Source organism: Triticum aestivum, chromosome 5A (genome assembly GCF_018294505.1).
Source record: "Triticum aestivum cultivar Chinese Spring chromosome 5A, IWGSC CS RefSeq v2.1, whole genome shotgun sequence".
Taxonomy (NCBI): domain Eukaryota; kingdom Viridiplantae; phylum Streptophyta; class Magnoliopsida; order Poales; family Poaceae; genus Triticum; species Triticum aestivum.
The window spans coordinates 400935277-400954874 of record NC_057806.1 but is presented as its reverse complement, the minus strand read 5'-3'; the positions used below and the strand labels follow the sequence as shown (position 1 = coordinate 400954874).

Sequence of the window (19598 nt, the reverse complement as noted above, 5' to 3'; positions counted from 1 at the left end):
ATAATCACCCAGTTACGTTGTGACGTTTGGTGGCACACACAGTGTTCCTCCGGTAAACGGGAGTTGCATAATCTCATAGTCATAGGAACATGTATAAGTCATGAAGAAAGCAATAGCAAAAAACTAAACGATCAAGTGCTAAGCTAACGGATTGGGTCAAGTCAATCGCATCACTCTCCTAATGATGTGATCCCGTTAATCAAATGACAACTCATGTCCATGGTTAGGAAACTTAACCATCTTTGATCAACGAGCTAGTCAAGTAAAGGCATACTAGTGATACTCTGTTTGTCTATGTATTCACACATGTATTATGTTTCCGGTTAATACAATTCTAGCATGAATAATAAACATTTATCATGATATAAGGAAATAAATAATAACTTTATTATTGCCTCTAGGGCATATTTCCTTCAGTCTCCCACTTGCACTAGAGTCAATAATCTAGTTCACATCGCCATGTGATTTAACACCAATAGTTCACATCACCATGTGATTAACACCCATAGTTCACATCGTCATGTGACCAACACCCAAAGGGTTTACTAGAGTCAATAATCTAGTTCACATTGCTATGTGATTAATACCCAAAGAGTACTAAGGTGTGATCATGTTTTGCTTGTGAGAGAAGATTAGTCAACGGGTCTTCCACATTCAAATCCGTAAGTATTTTGCAAATTTCTATGTCAACAATGCTCTGTACGGAGCTACTCTAGCTAATTGCTCCCACTTTCAATATGTATCCAGATTGAGATTTAGAGTCATCTGGATCAATGTCAAAACTTGCATCGATGTAACCCTTTACGACGAACCTTTTGTCACCTCAATAATCGAGAAACATATCCTTATTCCACTAAGGATAATTTTGACCAATGTCCAGTGATCAACTCCTAGATCACTATTGTACTCCCTTGCCAAACTCAGGGCAGGGTATACAATAGGTCTAGTACACAGCATGACATACTTTATAGAACATATGGTGGAGGCATAGGGAATGACGTTCATTCTCTCTCTATCTTCTGTCGTGGTCGGGTTTTGAGTCTTACTCAACTTCACACCTTGTAACACAGGCAAGAACTCCTTCTTTGACTGTTCCATTTTGAACTACTTCAAAATCTTGTCAAGGTATGTACTCATTGAAAAACTTATCAAGCATCTTGATCTATCTCTATAGATCTTGATGCTCAATATGTAAGCAGCTTCACCGAGGTCTTTCTTTGAAAAACTCCTTTCAAACATTCCTTTATGCTTTGCAGAATAATTCTACATTATCTCCGATCAACAATATGTCATTCACATATACTTATCAGAAATGTTGTAGTGCTCCCACTCACTTTCTTATAAATACAGGCTTCTCCAAAAGTCTGTACAAAACCAAATGCTTTGATCACACTATCAAAGCGTTTATTCCAACTCTGAGAGGCTTGCACCAGTCCATAAATGGATCGCTGGAGCTTGCACACTTTGTTAGCTCCCTTTGGATCGACAAAACCTTCTGGATGCATCATATACAACTCTTCTTCCAGAAATCCATTCAGGAATGCAGTTTTAACATCCATTTGCCAAATTTCATAATCATAAAATGTGGCAATTGCTAACATGATTCGGACAGACTTAAGCATCGCTACGGGTGAGAAGGTCTCATCGTAGTCAATCCCTTGAACTTGTCAAAAACCTTTTGCAACAAGTCGAGCTTTGTAGACAGTAACATTACCATCAGCATCAGTCTTCTTCTTGAAGATCCATTTATTCTCAATTGCTTGCCGATCAACGGGCAAGTCAACCAAAGTCCATACTTTGTTCTCATACATGGATCCCATCTCAGATTTCATGGCTTCTAGCCATTTTGCAGAATCTGGACTCACCATCACTTCTTCATAGTTCGTAGGTTCATCATGATCTAGTAGCATGACTTCCAGAACAGGATTACCGTACCACTCTGGTGCGGATCTTATTCTGGTTGATCTACGAGGTTCGGTAGTAACTTGATCTGAAGTTTCATGATCATTATCATTAGCTTCCTCACTAATTGGTGTAGGTGGCACAGAAACCGATTTCTGTGATGTACTACTTTCCAACAAGGGAGCAGGTACAGTTACCTCATCAAGTTCTACTTTCCTCCCACTCACTTCTTTCGAGAGAAACTCCTTCTCTAGAAAGGATCCATTCTTAGCAACGAAAGTCTTGCCTTCGGATCTGTGATAGAAGGTGTACCCAACAGTTTCCTTTGGGTATCCTATGAAGACACATTTCTCTGATTTGGGTTCAAGCTTATCAGGTTGAAGCTTTTTCACATAAGCATCGCAGCCCCAAACTTTCAGAAACGACAACTTTGGTTTCTTGCCAAACCACAGTTCATAAGGCGTCGTCTCAACGGATTTCGATGGTGCCCTATTTAACGTGAATGCAGCCGTCTCTAAAGCATAACCCCAAAACAATAGCGGTAAATCTGTAAGAGACATCATAGATCGCACCATATCTAGTAAAGTACGATTATGACATTCGGACACACCATTACGCTGTGGTGTTCCGGGTGGCGTGAGTTGCGAAACTATTCCGCATTGTTTCAAATGTAGACCAAACTCGTAACTCAAATATTCTCCTCCACGATCAGATTGTAGAAATTTTATTTTCTTGTTACGGTGATTTTCAACTTCACTCTGAAATTCTTTGAACTTTTCAAATGTTTCAGACTTATGTTTCATTATGTAGATATACCCATATCTGCTAAAATCATCTGTGAAGGTGATAAAATAACGATATCCGCCACGAGCCTCAATATTCATCGGACCACATACATCTGTATGTATGATTTCCAACAAATCCGTTGCTCTCTCCATAGTACCGGAGAACGGCGTTTTGGTTATCTTGCCCATGAGGCACAGTTCGCAAGTACCAAGTGATTCATAATCAAGTGATTCCAAAAGTCCATCAGTATGGAGTTTCTTCATGCGCTTTACATCGATATGACCTAAACGGCAGTGCCACAAATAAGTTGCACTATCATTATCAACTCTGCATCTTTTGGCTTCAACATTATGAATATGTGTATCACTACTATCGAGATTCATCAAAAATAGACCACTCTTCAAGGGTGCATGACCATAAAAGATATTACTCATATAAATAGAACAACCATTATTCTCCGATTTAAATGAATAACCGTCTCGCATCAAACAAGATCCAGATATAATGTTCATGCTCAACGCTGGCACCAAATAACAATTATTTAGGTCTAAAACTAATCCCGAAGGTAGATGTAGAGGTAGCGTGCTGACCGCAATCACATCGACTTTGGAACCATTTCCCACGCGCATCGTCACCTCATCCTTTTCCAGTGTTCGCTTAATCCGTAGTCCCTGTTTCGAGTTGCAAATGTTAGCAACAGAACCAGTATCAAATACCCAGGTGCTACTGCGAGCTCTAGTAAGGTACACATCAATAACATGTGTATCACAAATACCTTTGTTCACTTTGCCATCCTTCTTATACGCCAATTACTTGGGGTAGTTCCGCTTCCAATGACCAGTCCCTTTGCAGTAGAATCACTCAGTTTCAGGCTTAGGTCAAGACTTGGGTTTTTTCACTTGAGCAGCAACTTGTTTGCGGTTCTTCTTGAAGTTCCCCTTTCTTCCCTTTGTCCCTTTACTTGAAACTAGTGGTTTTGTTTACCATCAACACTTGATGCTTTTCTTGATTTCTACCTTTGTCGATTTCAGCATCACGAAGAGCTTGGGAATCGTTTCCGTTATCCCTTGCATATTATAGTTCATCACGAAGTTCTACTAACTTGGTGGTGGTGACTAGAGAATTCTGTCAATCACTATTATATCTGGAAGATTAACTCCCACTTGATTCAAGCGATTGTAGTACCCAAACAATCTGAGCACATGCTCACTGCTTGAGCTATTCTCCTCCATCTTTTAGCTATAGAAATTGTTGGAGACTTCATATCTCTCAACTCGGGTATTTACTTGAAATATTAACTTCAACTCCTGGAACATCTCATATGGTCCATGACGTTCAAAATGTCTTTGAAGTCCCGATTCTAAGCCGTTTAAGCATGGTGCACTAAACTATCAAGTAGTCATCATATTGAGCTAGCCAAACATTCATAACATCTGCATCTGCTCCTGCAATAGGTTTGTCACCTAGCGGTGCATCAAGGACATAATTCTTCTGTGCAGCAATGAGGATAAACCTCAGATCACGGATCCAATCCGCATCATTGCTACTAACATATTTCAATTTAGTTTTCTCTAGGAACATATCAAAAATAAAATAGGGGAGCTAAACGCGAGCTATTGATCTACAACATAGATATGCTGATACTACCAGGACTAAGTTCATGATAAATTTAAGTTCAAATAATCATATTACTTAAGAACTCCCACTTAGAAAGACATCCCTCTAATATTCTAAGTGATCACGTGATCCAAATCAACTAAACCATAACCGATCATCACGTGAAATGGAGTAGCTTGCAATGGTGAACATCAATATGTTGATCATATCTACTATATGATTCACGCTCGACCTTTCGGTCTCAGTGTTCCGAGGCCATATCTGCATATGCTAGGCTCGTCAAGTTTAACCTGAGTATTCTGCGTGTGCAAAACTAGCTTGCACCCGTTGTAGATGGACGTAGAGCTTATCACACCCGATCATCACGTGGTGTCTGGGCACAACGAACTTTGGCAACGGTGCATACTCAGGGAGAACACTTTTATCTTGAAATTTAGTGAGAGATCATCTTATAATGCTACCATCAATCAAAGCAAGATAAGATGCACAAAAGATAAACATCACATGCAATCAATATAAGTGATATGATATGGCCATCATCATCTTGTTCTTGTGATCTCCATCTCCGAAGCACCGTCATGATCACCATCGTCACCGGCGCGACACCTTGATCACCATCGTAGCATCGTTGTCGTCTCGCCAATCTTATGCTTCCACAACTATCGCTACCGCTTAGTGATAAAGTAAAGTATTACAGCGCAATTGCATTGCATACAATAAAGCGACAACCATATGGCTCCTGCTAGTTGCCGATAACTCGGTTACAAAACTTGATCATCTCATACAATAAAATTTAGCATCATGTCTTGACCATATCACATCACAACATGCCCTGCAAAAACAAGTTAGACGTCCTCTACTTTGTTGTTGCAAGTTTTACGTGGCTGCTACGGGCTTAAGCAAGAACCGTTCTTACATACGCATCAAAACCACAACGATAGTTTGTCAAGTTGGTGATGTTTTAACCTTCGCAAGGACCGGGCGTAGCCACACTTGCTTCAACTAAAGTTGGAGAAACTGACACCCGCCAGCCACCTGTGTGCAAAGCACGTCGGTAGAACCAGTCTCGTGTAAGCGTACGCGTAATGTCGGTCCAGGCCGCTTCATCCAACAATACCGCCGAACCAAAGTATGACATGCTGGTAAGCAGTATGATTTATATCGCCCACAAATCACTTGTGTTCTACTCGTGCACAACATCAACGCATAAAACCTAGGCTCTGATACCACTATTGGGGAACGTAGTAATTTCAAAAAAAATCCTACGGACACGCAAGATCATGGTGATGCATAGCAACGAGAGGGAAGAGTGTTGTCCACATACCCTCGTAGACCGAAAGTGAAAGCGTTAGCACAACGCGGTTGATGTAGTCGTACGTCTTCACGGCCCGACCGATCAAGCACCGAAACTACGGCACCTCCGAGTTCTAGCACACGTTCAGCTCGATGACGATCCCTGGACTCCGATCCAGCAGAATGTCGGGGAACAGTTCCGTCAGCACGACGGCGTGGTGACGATCTTGATGTTCTACTATCGCAGGGCTTCGCCTAAGCACCACTACAATATTATCCAGGACTATGGTGGAGGGGGGGGGGCACCGCACATGGCTAAGAGATCAATGATCAACTGTTGTGTCTAGGGTGCCCCCCTGCCCCTGTATATAAAGGAGCAAGGGGGAGGAGGTGCGGACAGGCAAGGGGCGCGCCAGGAGGAGTCCTACTCCTGGGAGTAGGACTCCCCCCTTTCCATGTTGGACTAGGACTTGGGGGGAAAGGAGAGAGAGGGAAATGAAAGGGGGGGCGCCGACCCCCCCTCCTTGTCCAATTCGGACTGGGGGGGGGGGGAAGGGGCGCGCAGCTTCCCCTTGGCCTCCTCTCCACTTCCTCCACTAGGCCCATTAAGGCCCATTAGGTTACCAGGGGGTTCCGGTAACCTCCCGGTACTCCGGTAAAATGCCGATTTCACCCGGAACACTTCCGATGTCCAAACATAGGCTTCCAATATATCAATCTTCATGTCTTGACCATTTTGAGACTCCTCGTCATGTCCGTGATCATATCCGGGACTCCGAACAACCTTCGGTACATCAAAATATATAAACTCATAATGAAACTGTCATCGTAACGTTAAGCGTGCGGACCCTACGGGTTCGAGAACAATGTAGACATGACCGAGACATGTCTCTGGTCAATAACCAATAGCGGAACCTAGATGCTCATATTGGCTCCTACATTTTCTACGAATATCTTTATCAGTCAGACCGCATAACAACATATGTTGTTCCCTGTATCATCGGTATGTTACTTGCCCAAGATTCGATCGTCGGTATCTCAATACCTAGTTCAATCTCGTTACCGGCAAGTCTCTTTACTCGTTCCGTAATACATCATCCTGCAACTAACTCATTAGTTGCAATGCTTGCAAGGCTTAAGTGATGTGCATTGCCGAGAGGGCCCGGAGATACCTCTCCGACAGTCGGAGTGACAAATCCTAATCTCGAAATATGCCAACCCAACAAGTACCTTCAGAGACACCTATAGAGCACCTTTATAATCACCCAGTTACGTTGTGACGTTTGGTGGCACACAAAGTGTTCCTCCGATAAATGGGAGTTGCATAATCTCATAGTCATAGGAACATGTATAAGTCATGAAGAAAGCAATAGCAACAAACTAAACGATCAAGTGCTAAGCTAACGGAATGGGTCAAGTCAATCACATCATTCTCCTAATGATGTGATCCCGTTAATCAAATGACAACTCATGTCTATGGTTAGGAAACTTAACCATCTTTGATCAACGAGCTAGTCAAGTAGAGGCATACTAGTGACACTCTGTTTGTCTATGTATTCACACATGTATTATGTTTCCGGTTAATACAATTCTAGCATGAATAATAAACATTTATCATGATATAAGGAAATAAATAATAACTTTATTATTGCCTCTAGGGCATATTTCCTTCATCACCGCCCCGTACTACTTCCACCACTGGCCAGGCCATCCCTCTATTCACCTAGATCCCCTGTTATTCTGCGGCGATGGCAGCCTCACACCGCAGCCGAACCAGTGAACCCTCGTACTCCTCTCCATGAGGGCTTCCACTGCTGCGTCTTCCCCGGCTCCGCGTCGTCCCCTTCCTAGGCCTCGCCGTCGTCCAGACCACCGCCCTGGTGCTCTCGGCGTGGCGTGGTCAACATGGTCAACGACCGACTTCCATCGGAAGAGTACTGTATGTGGAGAGGCTGACAGCTGGGTCCACGGCAGCCACAAGGAAGTGCCTCCTTATTACGTGCAAAATAATTATTCCTCCACCTGACAGCGGGGACCCACAGGACGGGCCACCATATTTCGTGAAAAAAATGATTCGCCCCCTGACTGCTGGGACCCACGAGCTACATCTTCGCACGCAAGGAAGTGCGTCCAAAAAAAATGATTCACCCCCCTGACTGCTGGGACCCACCAGCTACACCTTCGCACGCAAGAAAGTGCGTCTGGGCAAAAAAACAAAACGATTCGCCCCCTGACTGCTGGGACCCATCAGCTACATCTTCGCAGGCAAGGAAGTGCCTGACAGTCGGGACCCACCTGGTCGAAGCGTACGTAGCGTTGTCATTCTGGTCGCGAACGTGTACGTACATACTGGTCGATGTAGAGGTGCGCACGTGTCGTAGTAGAGGCGCGCATGTGTCGTAGTAGAGGCGCGCACATAGCATGTACACGTACGTACAGCGGCCAGGGTGCAAGAAAGAAAATACGGCCACGTATGTGTACATACGGGCGGGGTCTCGAACGCCTACTCGCGCATACGTACGACCAGGGCTCGTGTACATGGCTGGGTCGGAACGGAGAAACAACGTCGTCGTCGTGTTCATTGGGAGGCACCGGAATGCGTCGTGTTCATGGGGAGGCAACGGAATGCGTCGTGTTCATCGGGAGGGCTTGGACGGAACAGGCGATGGAAACGAGGCCTGGGGTACCGCAGAACGGAGGAAACGGCCTTGTGTTCGACCGGCCATGTTCGAAACAGGATCCTGTTCATCGGGAGGGGTCTGGCGTACCGCAAAACGGAGGAAACAGACCTCCTACGGTCGAAACGGGGGTCCTGTTGATCAGGAGGGGTGTGGCGTACCGCAAAACGGAGGAAACGAACTTGTGTTGGAGCGCTATGGTCGAAACGGGGGTCTTGTTCATCAGGAGGGGTGTGGCGTACCGCAAAACGGGACTCCACGGGATACTGTTCATCTCCACCGTCGACCTCCTCCAGCCTCCACGAGCTCCTGTTCATCCAGCCTCCACCGCGCGCTACTCCACCGGCTACTGTTCAACCACCCCTCCACCGTCTACTGTTCATCCAGCCCTCCACACCACGGGGTACTGTTCAACCACCCCTCCACGGGCACCCCTCCACCGTCTACTGTTCATCCAGCCCTCCACACCACGGGGTCCTGTTCAACCACCCCTCCACCGTCTACTGTTCATCCAGCCCTCCACACCACGGGGTCCTGTTCATCCACCCCTCCACGGGCACCCCTCCACCGTCTACTGTTCATCCAGCCCTCCACCACACCACGGGGTCCTGTTCATCCAGAGGTAACGCCACCGCTCACTGTTCATCCACCCCCCCCCCGGCAATGCTCACTGTTCATCCCATCGATCGGCTTCAGTTAGCAGCAGTAGCGAAGGAATCGCTCGATCGGGTTCAGTTAACACCCATCGATCGATCGGTCGGGTTCAGTAACGCGTAGCCTGCAGTGCAATCGCTCGGGTTCAGTTAGAGCCCAACGCCTCGCTCGGGTTCAGTTAGAGCCAACGCCTCGCACACACGCGCGTACATGTACGAGAGAAACGCGCATCGCTCGGCCCCCGACCTCCCACCATAACCGGGAACTCCCCAAAATGTTCCTCGCCCTCGCTTCTACCACGGTTTTTTCCGTCATGGACGACCCAAAGAATGTCATGCAGCTGCGTCTCCGGCCCGCCCAGGACAAAAAGCCCATTATCTATCATGATTTTTTGTTATAGAAGTAGGAGCCCACCACATCTATGATGATACTGGGTTTTGTCATAGTTATCGTCATAGAAGTGTCATATGTATGATAGAAAAAAAATGTGTTCGGCCCAAAATGTCACGGATGTGTCTTTTTTTTGTAGCGCATTCCCCTTGGCAACTTCCAAGCTTGGGGGAGTGCCCCAGTATCATATCACCATCACTTTTATCCTTACCTTTTTTCTTAGTTCGATCCTTTTGGTAATATCTTGATCTAGTAGAATAAAGTTTATGGCATGATCTAGTTTTGAGTTTTGCTTTATGACCCCACTATGTAATCGAGCCTGTGAGCTATATATAATAAAGATTAGTGTTGAGTCAAGGGCTTGATTATTTTGCCATGATCCTAAGTGAATAAAAGAAAAGAGAAAGAATAAAAGGGGAACAAAGAGATCATGTGGATCTTATGGAGAGTAATGAGCTCACATAGAAAAGTATGATGAATAAAAGTTGTTGAGAGTTGACAAACATGGTTTTGGTCATCGTTGCAATTAATAGGAAGTAATAAAGAAAGAAAGGTCTTCGCATATAAATATACTATCTTGGACAACTTTTATGATTGTGAGCACTCATTAAAATATGACATGCTAAAGAGTTTACGTTGAACAAGGAAGACAAAATAATGGGTTATGTTTTCTTACATCTGAGATAAATTACATTGTCATGGATCATCCAACATGGTTGAGCTTGCCTTTCCCCCTCATGCTAGCCAAATTCATCGCACCAAGTAGAGATACTACTTGTGCTTCCAAATACCCTTAAACCAGTTTTGCCATGAGAGTCCACCATACCTACCTATGGATTGAGTAAGATCCTCCAAGTAAGTTGTCATCGGTGCAAGCAATAAAAATTGCTCTCTAAATATGTATGACTTATTAGTGCGGGAGAAAATAAGCTTTATACGATTGTGTGATATGGAAGAAATAAAAATGACAGACTACATAATAAAGGTCCATATCACAAGTGGCAATATAAAGTGACGTTCTTTCGCATTAAGATTTTGTGCATCCAACCATAAAAGCGCATGACAACCTCTGCTTCCCTCTGCGAAGGGCCTATCTTTTACCTTAAAGTCCCACCTTACATAAGAGTCATGGTGATCTTCACCCTTCCTTTTACATTTTATCCTTTGGCAAGCACAATATGTTGGAAAGATCCTGGTACATATGGCTAATTAGATGTGAGTTTTCATGAACTATTATTGTTGACATTACCCTAGAGGTAAAACGTTGAGAGGCAAAACTATAAGCCCCTATCTTTCTCTGTGTCCGATTAAAACTCCATACCCATAAGTATTGCGTGAGTATCAGCAATTGTGACAGACTATATGATAGTTGAGTATGTGGACTTGCTAAAAAGCTCTTATATTGGCTCTTTCCTATGTTATGATAAATTGCAATTGCTCCAATGACTGAGATTATAGTTTGTTAGTTTTCGATGAAGTTTATGATTCATACTTGAAATTGTGATTGAATTATGACTCTAGCATAAGAAATCATATGACAAGAATTATATAAGTTTCTGTTCTAAGAATGATCATGATGCCCTCATGTACGTATTTTACTTTTATCGACACCTCTATCTCTAAACATGTGGACATATCTTTCGATTTCGGCTTTCTCTTGAGGACAAGCGAGGTCTAAGCTTGGGGGAGTTGATATGTCCATTTTGCATCATGCTTTTATATCGATATTTATTGCATTATGGGCTGTTATTACACATTATGTCACAATACTTATGCCTATTCTCTCTTATTTTACAAGGTTTACATAAAGAGGGAGAATGCCGGCAGCTGGGATTCTGGGCTCGAAAAGGAGCAAATATTAGAGACCTATTCTGCACAGCTCCAAAAGTCCTGAAACTTCACGGAAGATGTTTTTAGAATATATAAAAAATACTGAGCGCGAGAAGTTCACCAGGGGGGCCACACCCTGCCCACAAGGGTGGGGGCACGCCCTACCCCATGGGCACGCCCCCTACCTCGTGGGGCCCCTGGTGGCCCTCCAATGGCCATCTTCTGCTATATGGAGTCTTTCGATGAGGAAAAAATCATAAGCCATCTTCTCGGACAAAACTCCGCCGCCACGAGGCGGAACCTTGGCAGATCCAATCTAGGGCTCCGGCAGAGCTGTTCTACCGGGGAAACTACCCTCCGGGAGGGGGAAATCATCGCCATCGTCATCACCAACGTTCCTCTTATCGGGAGAGGGCAATCTCCATCAACATCTTCACCAGCATCATCTCCTCTCAAAACCCTAGTTCATATCTTGTGTCCAATTCTTGTCTCCAAGTCCGGGATTGGTACTAGTAGGTTGCTAGTAGTGTTAATTACTCCTTGTAGTTGATGCTAGTTGGTTTATTTGGTGGAAGATCATATGTTCAGATCCTATATGCATATTAATACCCCTCTGATTATGAACATGATTATTCTTTGTGAGTAGTTACATTTGTTCCTGAGGACATGGGAGAAGTCTTGCTATTAGTAGTCATGTGAATTTGGTATTCGTTCGATATTTTGATGAGGTGTATGTTGTCTCTCCTCTAGTGGTGTTATGTGAACGTCGACTACATGAAACTTCACCATTATTTGGGACTAGAGGAAGGCATTGGGAAGTAATAAGTGGATGATGGGTTGCTAGAGTGACAGAAGCTTAAACCCTAGTTTATGCGTTGCTTCGTAAGGGGCTGATTTGGATCCATATGTTTCATGCTATGGTTAGGTTTACCTTAATACTTTTGTTGTAGTTGTGGATGCTTGCAATAGAGGTTAATCATAAGTGGGATGCTTGTCCAAGTAAGGACAGTACCTAAGCACCGGTCCACCCACATACCAAATTATCAAAGTATCGAACACAAATCATATGAACGTGATGAAAACTAGCTTGACGATATTCCCATGTGTCCTCGGGAGCGCTTTTCTCTATATAAGAGTTTGTCCAGGCTTGTCCTTTGCTATAAAAAGGATTGGGCCACCTTGCTACACTTTATTTACTTTTGTTACTTGTTGCTCATTACAAATTATCCTATCACAAAACTATCAGTTACCACTTATTTTAGTACTTGCAAAGAATACCTTGCTGGAAATCGCTTATCATTTCCTTCTGCTCCTCGTTGGGTTCGACACTCTTACTTGTCGAAAGGACTACGATAGATCCCCTATACTTGTGGGTCATCAACTATCAACCGGAAGATTAACTCCTAGTTGGGTCAAGTGATTGTGGTACCCATACATTCTGAGTATGTGTTCACTAACAAAACTATTCTCCTCCATTTTGCAGCTGTAGAACTTATTGGAGACTTCATATCTCTCAATCCGGGCATTTGCTTGAAATATTAACTTCAACTCTTGGAACATCTCATATCCTCCATGACGTTCAAAACGTCGTTGAAGTCTCGGTTGTAAGCCGTAAAGCATGGCACACTGAACTATTGAGTATTCATCTGCTTTGCTTTGCCAGATGTTCATAACATCTGTGGAGTTGCTCTTGCAGCGGGTTTGGCACCTAGCGGTGCTTCCGGGACGTAATTCTTCTGTGCAGCAATGAGGATAATCCTCAAGTTACAGACCCAGTCCGTGTAGTTTCTACCATCATCTTTCAACTTAGCTTTCTCTAGGAACGCATTAAAATTCAACGGAACAACAGCACGGGGCATTTATCTACAACAACATAGACATGCAAAATACTATCAGGTACTAAGTTCATGATAAATTAAAGTTCAATTAATCATATTACTTATGAACTCCCACTTAGATAGACATCTCTCTAATCATCTAAGTGATCACGTGATCCATATCAACTAAACCATGTAAGATCATCACGTGAGATGGAGTAGTTTTCAATGGTGAACATCACTATGTTGATCATATCTACTATATGATTCACGATCGACCTTTTGGTCTCAGTGTTCCGACGCCATATCTGCATATGCTAGGCTCGTCAAGTTTAACCCGAGTATTTTGCATGTGCAAAACTGGCTTGCACCTGTTGTATGTGAACGTAGAGCTTATCACACCCGATCATCACGTGGTGTCTCGGCACGACGAACTGTAGCAACGGTGCATACTCAGGGAGAACACTTGTACCTTGAAATTTAGTGAGAGATCATCTTATAATGCTACCGTCATACTAAGCAAAATAAGATGCATAAAGGATAAACATCACATGCAATCAAATAAGTGATATGATATGGCCATCATCATCTTGTGCCTTTTGATCTCCATCTCCAAAGCACCGTCATGATCACCATCGTCACTGGCTTGACACCTTGATCTCCATCGAAGCATCGTTGTCATCTCGCCAACTATTGCTTCTACAACTATCGCTACCGCTTAGTGATAAAGTAAAGCAATTACATGGCGATTGCATTTCATACAATAAAGCGACAACCATATGGCTCCTACCAGTTGCCGATAACTGCATTACAAAACATGATCATCTCATACAACAATTTATATAATCACGTCTTGACCATATCACATCACAACATGCCCTGCAAAAACAAGTTAGACGTCCTCTACTTTGTTGTTGCAAGTTTTACGTGGCTGCTACAGGCTTAGCAAGAACCGTTCTTACCTACACATTAAAAACCACAACGTAGTATAGTGATTGCTTTTTGATCTTCAGAAAGAACCATGTTCATTGAAACCGATTCAACTAAAGTTGGAGAAACAGATACCCACTAGCCACCTGTGTGCGAAGCACGTCGGTAGAACTAGTCTCGCGTAAGCGTACGCGTAATGTCGGTCTGGGCCGCTTCATCCAACAATACCGCTAAATCAAGAATCAACTAGTGACGGCAAGCAATATGTATATACCCACGCCCACAACTCCTTTGTGTTCTACTCGTGCATATAACATCTATGCATAGACCTGGCTCAGATGCCATTGTTGGGGATGGTAGTATTTCAAAAAAAAATCTACGATCACGCAAGATCTATCTAGGAGATGCATAGCAACATAGGGAAAGAGTATGTCTACGTACCCTCATAGACCGAAAGCGGAAGTGTTATGAAACGCGGTTGATGTAGTCGAACGTCTTCACGATCCAACCGATCAAGTACCGAACGTACGACACATCTGCGATCTGCACACGTTCAGCTTGGTGACGTCCCTCGTACTCTTGATCCAGCTGAGGCCGAGAGAGAGTTTCATCAGCACGACGGCGTGATGATGGTGATGATGAAGTTACCGACGCAGGGCTTCGCCTAAGCACTACAACGATATGACCGAGGTGGAAATCTGTGGAGGGGGCACCGCACACGGCTAAGACAACTGTTAACTTGTGTGTTCTGGGGTGCCCCCTACCCCCGTATATAAAGGAGCAAGGGGAAGGTCAACCGGCCCTCATAGGCGCACCAAGGGGGGAGGAATCCTCCTCCTAGTAGGAGTAGGACTCCCCCCTTTCCTAGTCCTACTAGGAGAAGAAGGAAGGAGGGGGAAGAGAAGGAAGGAGGGGGCGCCACCCCTCCCCTTAGTCCAATTCGGACTAGGCCCATGGGAGGGCGCGCGGCCAGCCCTTGGCAGCCCCTCTCTCTCTCCCCTAGGCCCAATAAGGCCCATTACTTCTCCAGTGGTTCTGATAACCCTTCCGGCACTCCAATATATATCCGGTGACCCCCGGAACTCATCCGGTGTCCGAATATAGTCATCCAATATATAAATCTTTATGTCTCGACCATTTCGAGACTCCTCGTCATGTTCGTGATCACATCCGGGACTCCGAACAACCTTCGGTACATCAAAACACATAAATTCATAATATCGATCGTCATCAAACATTAAGCGTGCAGACCCTACGGGTTCGAGAACTATGTAGGCATGACCGAGACTCACTTCCGGTCAATAACCAATAGTGGAACCTGGATGCTCATATTGGCTCCTACATATTCTACGAAGATCTTTATCGGTCAAACCGCATAACAACATACGTTGTTCCCTTTGTCATCGGTGTGTTACTTGCCCGAGATTCGGTCATTGGTATCTCAATACCTAGTTTAATCTCATTACTGGCAAGTCTCTTTACTCGTTCTGTAATGCATCATCTCGTAACTAACTCATTAGTCACATTGCTTGCAAGGCTTATAGTGATATGCATTACCGAGAGGGCCCAGAGATACCTCTCCGACAATCGGAGTGACAAATCCTAATCTCGATCTATGCCAACTCAACAAACACCATCGGAGACACCTGTAGAGCATCTTTATAATCACCCAGTTACGTTGTGACGTTTAATAGCACACTAAGTGTTCCTTCAGTATTCGGGAGTTGCATAATCTCATAGTCATAGGAACATGTATAAGTTATGAAGAAAGCAATAGCAATAAACTAAACGATCAAAGTGCTAAGCTAATGGATGGGACAAGTCAATCACATCATTCTCTAATGATGTGATCTCGTTCATCAAATGACAACTCATGTTTATGGCTAGGAAACTTAACCATCTTTGATTAACGAGCTAGTCAAGTAGAGGCATATTAGTGACACTCTGTTTGTCTATATATTCATACATGTACTAAGTTTCTGGTTAATACAATTCTAGCATGAATAATAGACATTTATCATGATATAAGGAAATATAAATAACAACTTTATTATTTCCTCTAGGGCATATTTCCTTCAGGTCCATGGCCGCAACAAGGAAGTGCCTCCTTATTACGCGTAAAATAATGATCCATCCACCTGACAGCAGGGACCCACCGGACGGGCCACCGTATTTAGCGAAAAAAAGTCCCCCTGACTGTTGGGACCCACTAGCTACATATTCTCACGCAAGAAAGTGTGTCCATGTTACGGGCAAAAAATATGATTCTGCCCCTGACAGCTGGGACCCACTAGCTATATCTTCGCACACAAGGAAGTGCCTCCTTACCTCCCTGACAGTTGGGACCCACCCGGTCGAACCGTACATAGGATTGTCTGTCTGGTCGCGAACGTGTACGTACATACTGGTCGATCGGTTTGTCTGCATGCTTTAGCGATGAACCGTGGCCGAGTAAGGAAGGGCACGTGTCGTAGTAGAGGCACGGACATAGCATGTCATGTAGTCCGGTCAATATCGTGTACACGTACATACAACCAGGGTGCAAGATAGTAAATACAGCCACGTACATACATACGGGCGGGGTCTCGAACGCCTACTCACGCATACGTATGGCCAGGGCTTGTGTATGTGGAGAGGCAGTGGAGAGGAGCAACGTGCCCTGTTCATCGGCAATCAACCGGCTGGGTCAGAATGGAGGAATTCTGTTGTGTTCATCGGGAGGCAATGAAATGCATCATGTTCATCGGGAGCCAACGGGCTTGGACGGAACAACCGAAACGAGGCCTGGCATACCGCAGAATGGAGGAAATGGCCTTGTGTTCGACCGCCTACTGTCGAAACGGGATCCTCTTCACCGGGAGGGGTCTGGCGTACCGCAAAACGAAGGAAACGGACTTCTCTTCGACCTCCTACGGTCGAAATGGGGTCCTGTTGACCGGGAGGGGTGTGGCGTACTGCAAAACGGAGGAAATGGACTTCTCTTCGGCCTCCTAGGTCGAAATGGGGGTCCTGTTCATCGGGAGGGGTGTGGCGTACCGCAAAACGGAACTCCACGGGCTAATATTCATCCACTGTCTACTGCCTCGCTCCAACCTCCACGGGCAACTGTTCATTCACCGTCGACCTCCTCCAGCCTCCACCTGCGACTGTTCATCCACGACGTCTCCCTCCTGCCTCCACCAGCTACTGTTCATCCAGCCTCCACTGGCTACTGTTCAACCACCCCTCCACGGGCTACTGTTCATCCAGCCCTCCACCGACTACTGTTCAACCACCCCTTCATGGGGTCCTGTTCATCCACCCCCAACCGGCTCGATCGGGGTCCTGTTCATCCAGCGACAATGACCTCTACTACCACGGGGTCCTGTTCATCCAACCCCCATCGGGAAATGTTCATCCAACCCCCAACAACGCTCACTGTTCATCAAGAGGCAGCAGGTTCGATCGGCTTTAGTTAGCAGCAGTAGCGAAGAAATTGCTCGATCGGGTTCAGTTAACAGCCAGGGATCGATCGATCGCTCGGGTTCAGTAACGTGTAGCCAGTGCAATTGCTCGGGTTTAGTAGGCGAACACCTCGCTCGGATTCAGTTAGAGCCAACGCCTCGCACCCACGCGCGTACATGTATAAGAGAAACACACAATCCCTCCGTGCATCGCTCGGCGCCAACCACCCACCTTAACCGAGAAATCCCCGATATTTTCCTCGCCCTCGCTTCTACCATGGCTTTTTTTCATCATGGACGGCCCAAAGAATGTCATGCAGTTGCGTCTCCGGCCTGCCCAGGACGAAAAGCCTATTTTCTGTCATGATTTTTTGTCATAGAAGTAGGAGCCCATCACATCTATGATGATATCGGGTTTTGTCACAATTATCGTCATAGAAGTGTCATAAGCATGACAGAAAAAATCTGTTCGGCCCAAAATGACATGGATATGTCTTTTTTTGTAGTGCTTGGTGCCACGGATCTGGGCTCGCAACCCCTTCTGGATAGGCAATGAATTAAATCGATAGTGTTGGTACGGGATTCAGGCATCACCCATTCCCCTTTGCAGGTGGATGGTGGATGGATAGAGGTCTCATCCCGGTGAAGTAAGCGCTCTGGCTCGGACCTGGCAGATAATAGGGAGTGGTGGTGGGCACCTCACTTGGACCAGGGCGACGGCTGCCTTCTTAAGCTTCGAGGGGAAGTGCTTCAGGTGCCTTAGCAAGTTCCATTGTAGAAAGGACTGTAGAGACCCTCTTTGCTTCATCATCTGGAACTGGCACTGGGCATTGAGTTGATAGGTTAGTTCCCCAAAATGATCTAAAATTGCATATAAAGCATACAAGATTGATGATATAATAGCATGAACAATCAAATATTATAAATACGCTGGAGACATATCATTAACCATCGCGCGCCCCCAATCTGATCACACAAAAGTTTCTTCAATAAAAGAGAAATCACACTCCGACTTCCTCGCTAATGCTAGCGGCCACCACTTTCATGCATAAGGACTCACAAACTTTAACACCAATATTCATGCTTAGCTCTAATTATTTACTAACACACTCACATATTATTACCTCAATATCACAAAACTATTGCAAGGAATAAAACTTATCATATTCAATGATCTACATGCCCATGCTAGTTTTTATTATACCACCTTTATGTACCAATCATTTTTTGACCAACCATATAACTCATGCAAATTATCACTTCCTATCTAACTCTCAAAAATATTGAAGTGAAGCAAGAGAGTGCAAATAATTTCTACAAAACATATCGCCATGCTCAAATAAATATAAGTGAAGTATTAGAGCAATTGCCTCAACTTAAATAGATATAAGTGAAGTACGGATGAGCAAATACCTATCATTTCTGGACCAAACATATAACTCATGCAAATTACCACTTCCTATTTAAGTCTCAAAAATATTTAAGTGAAGCAAGAGAGTGCAAATAATTTCTACAAAACATATCACCATTCTCAAACAAATATAAGTACAGTACTAGAGAATTGCCTCAACTCAAATAGATATAAGTGAAGTACAGATGAGCATATACCTATCATTTTTGGACCAAACATATAAGTCATGCAAATTACCACTTTCTATTTAACACTCAAAATATTTAAGTGAAGCAAAAGAGTGTAAATAATTTATACAAAACATGTCGCCATGCTCAAACAAATATAAATGAAGTACTAGAGCAATTGCCTCAACTGAAATAGATATAAGTGAAGCACGAATGAGCATTCTACAAATTTAAGATGAATGTGTGTCTCTCTTTATAGGTGTGATCAGGAAAAGATGATTACAAAGATAAACAAGCAAAACAAAAATAAAAACAAATACACTCCAAGCAAAGCACATATCATGTGAAGAATAAAAATATGATATACAATAGTTTTGAAGACAAAGAGGGGATGCCCCGAAAGCTTAGATGCTTAAGTCTTCCTTGAATTTTTTGGGGGGTGTCTTGAGCATCCCCATGCTTAGACTCTTGCCGCTCCTTGTTCTTCGCATATCTTCGGAACTTAATGTAAGCTCGTGAGATAGGTTAGTATAATAAAATAAATCAATTACTTAGGTACTGTTAAGACAAGATTCATAATTATTGCCAATTTATGTTTATTGTATTATATCATTTCCGCAATTTATATCCCCCAATATAAGTCATAGAAACTTTAAAACAAACAAACAAAGAAAACAAAA

General features: G+C 44.1%; 1 protein-coding gene across 1 annotated transcript in view; it reads left to right on the top strand.

Moving 5' to 3' along the window:
• LOC123101330 (uncharacterized) overlaps window positions 1-19197 on the top strand; it is a 49049-nt gene extending 29852 nt beyond the window's left edge. The window contains exon 3 of the mRNA XM_044522829.1: window positions 19178-19197. Coding sequence (XP_044378764.1) covers window positions 19178-19197 — 20 coding nt within the window. The remainder of the gene's footprint in view (window positions 1-19177) is intronic.
• Window positions 19198-19598: the final 401 nt, after the last annotated feature.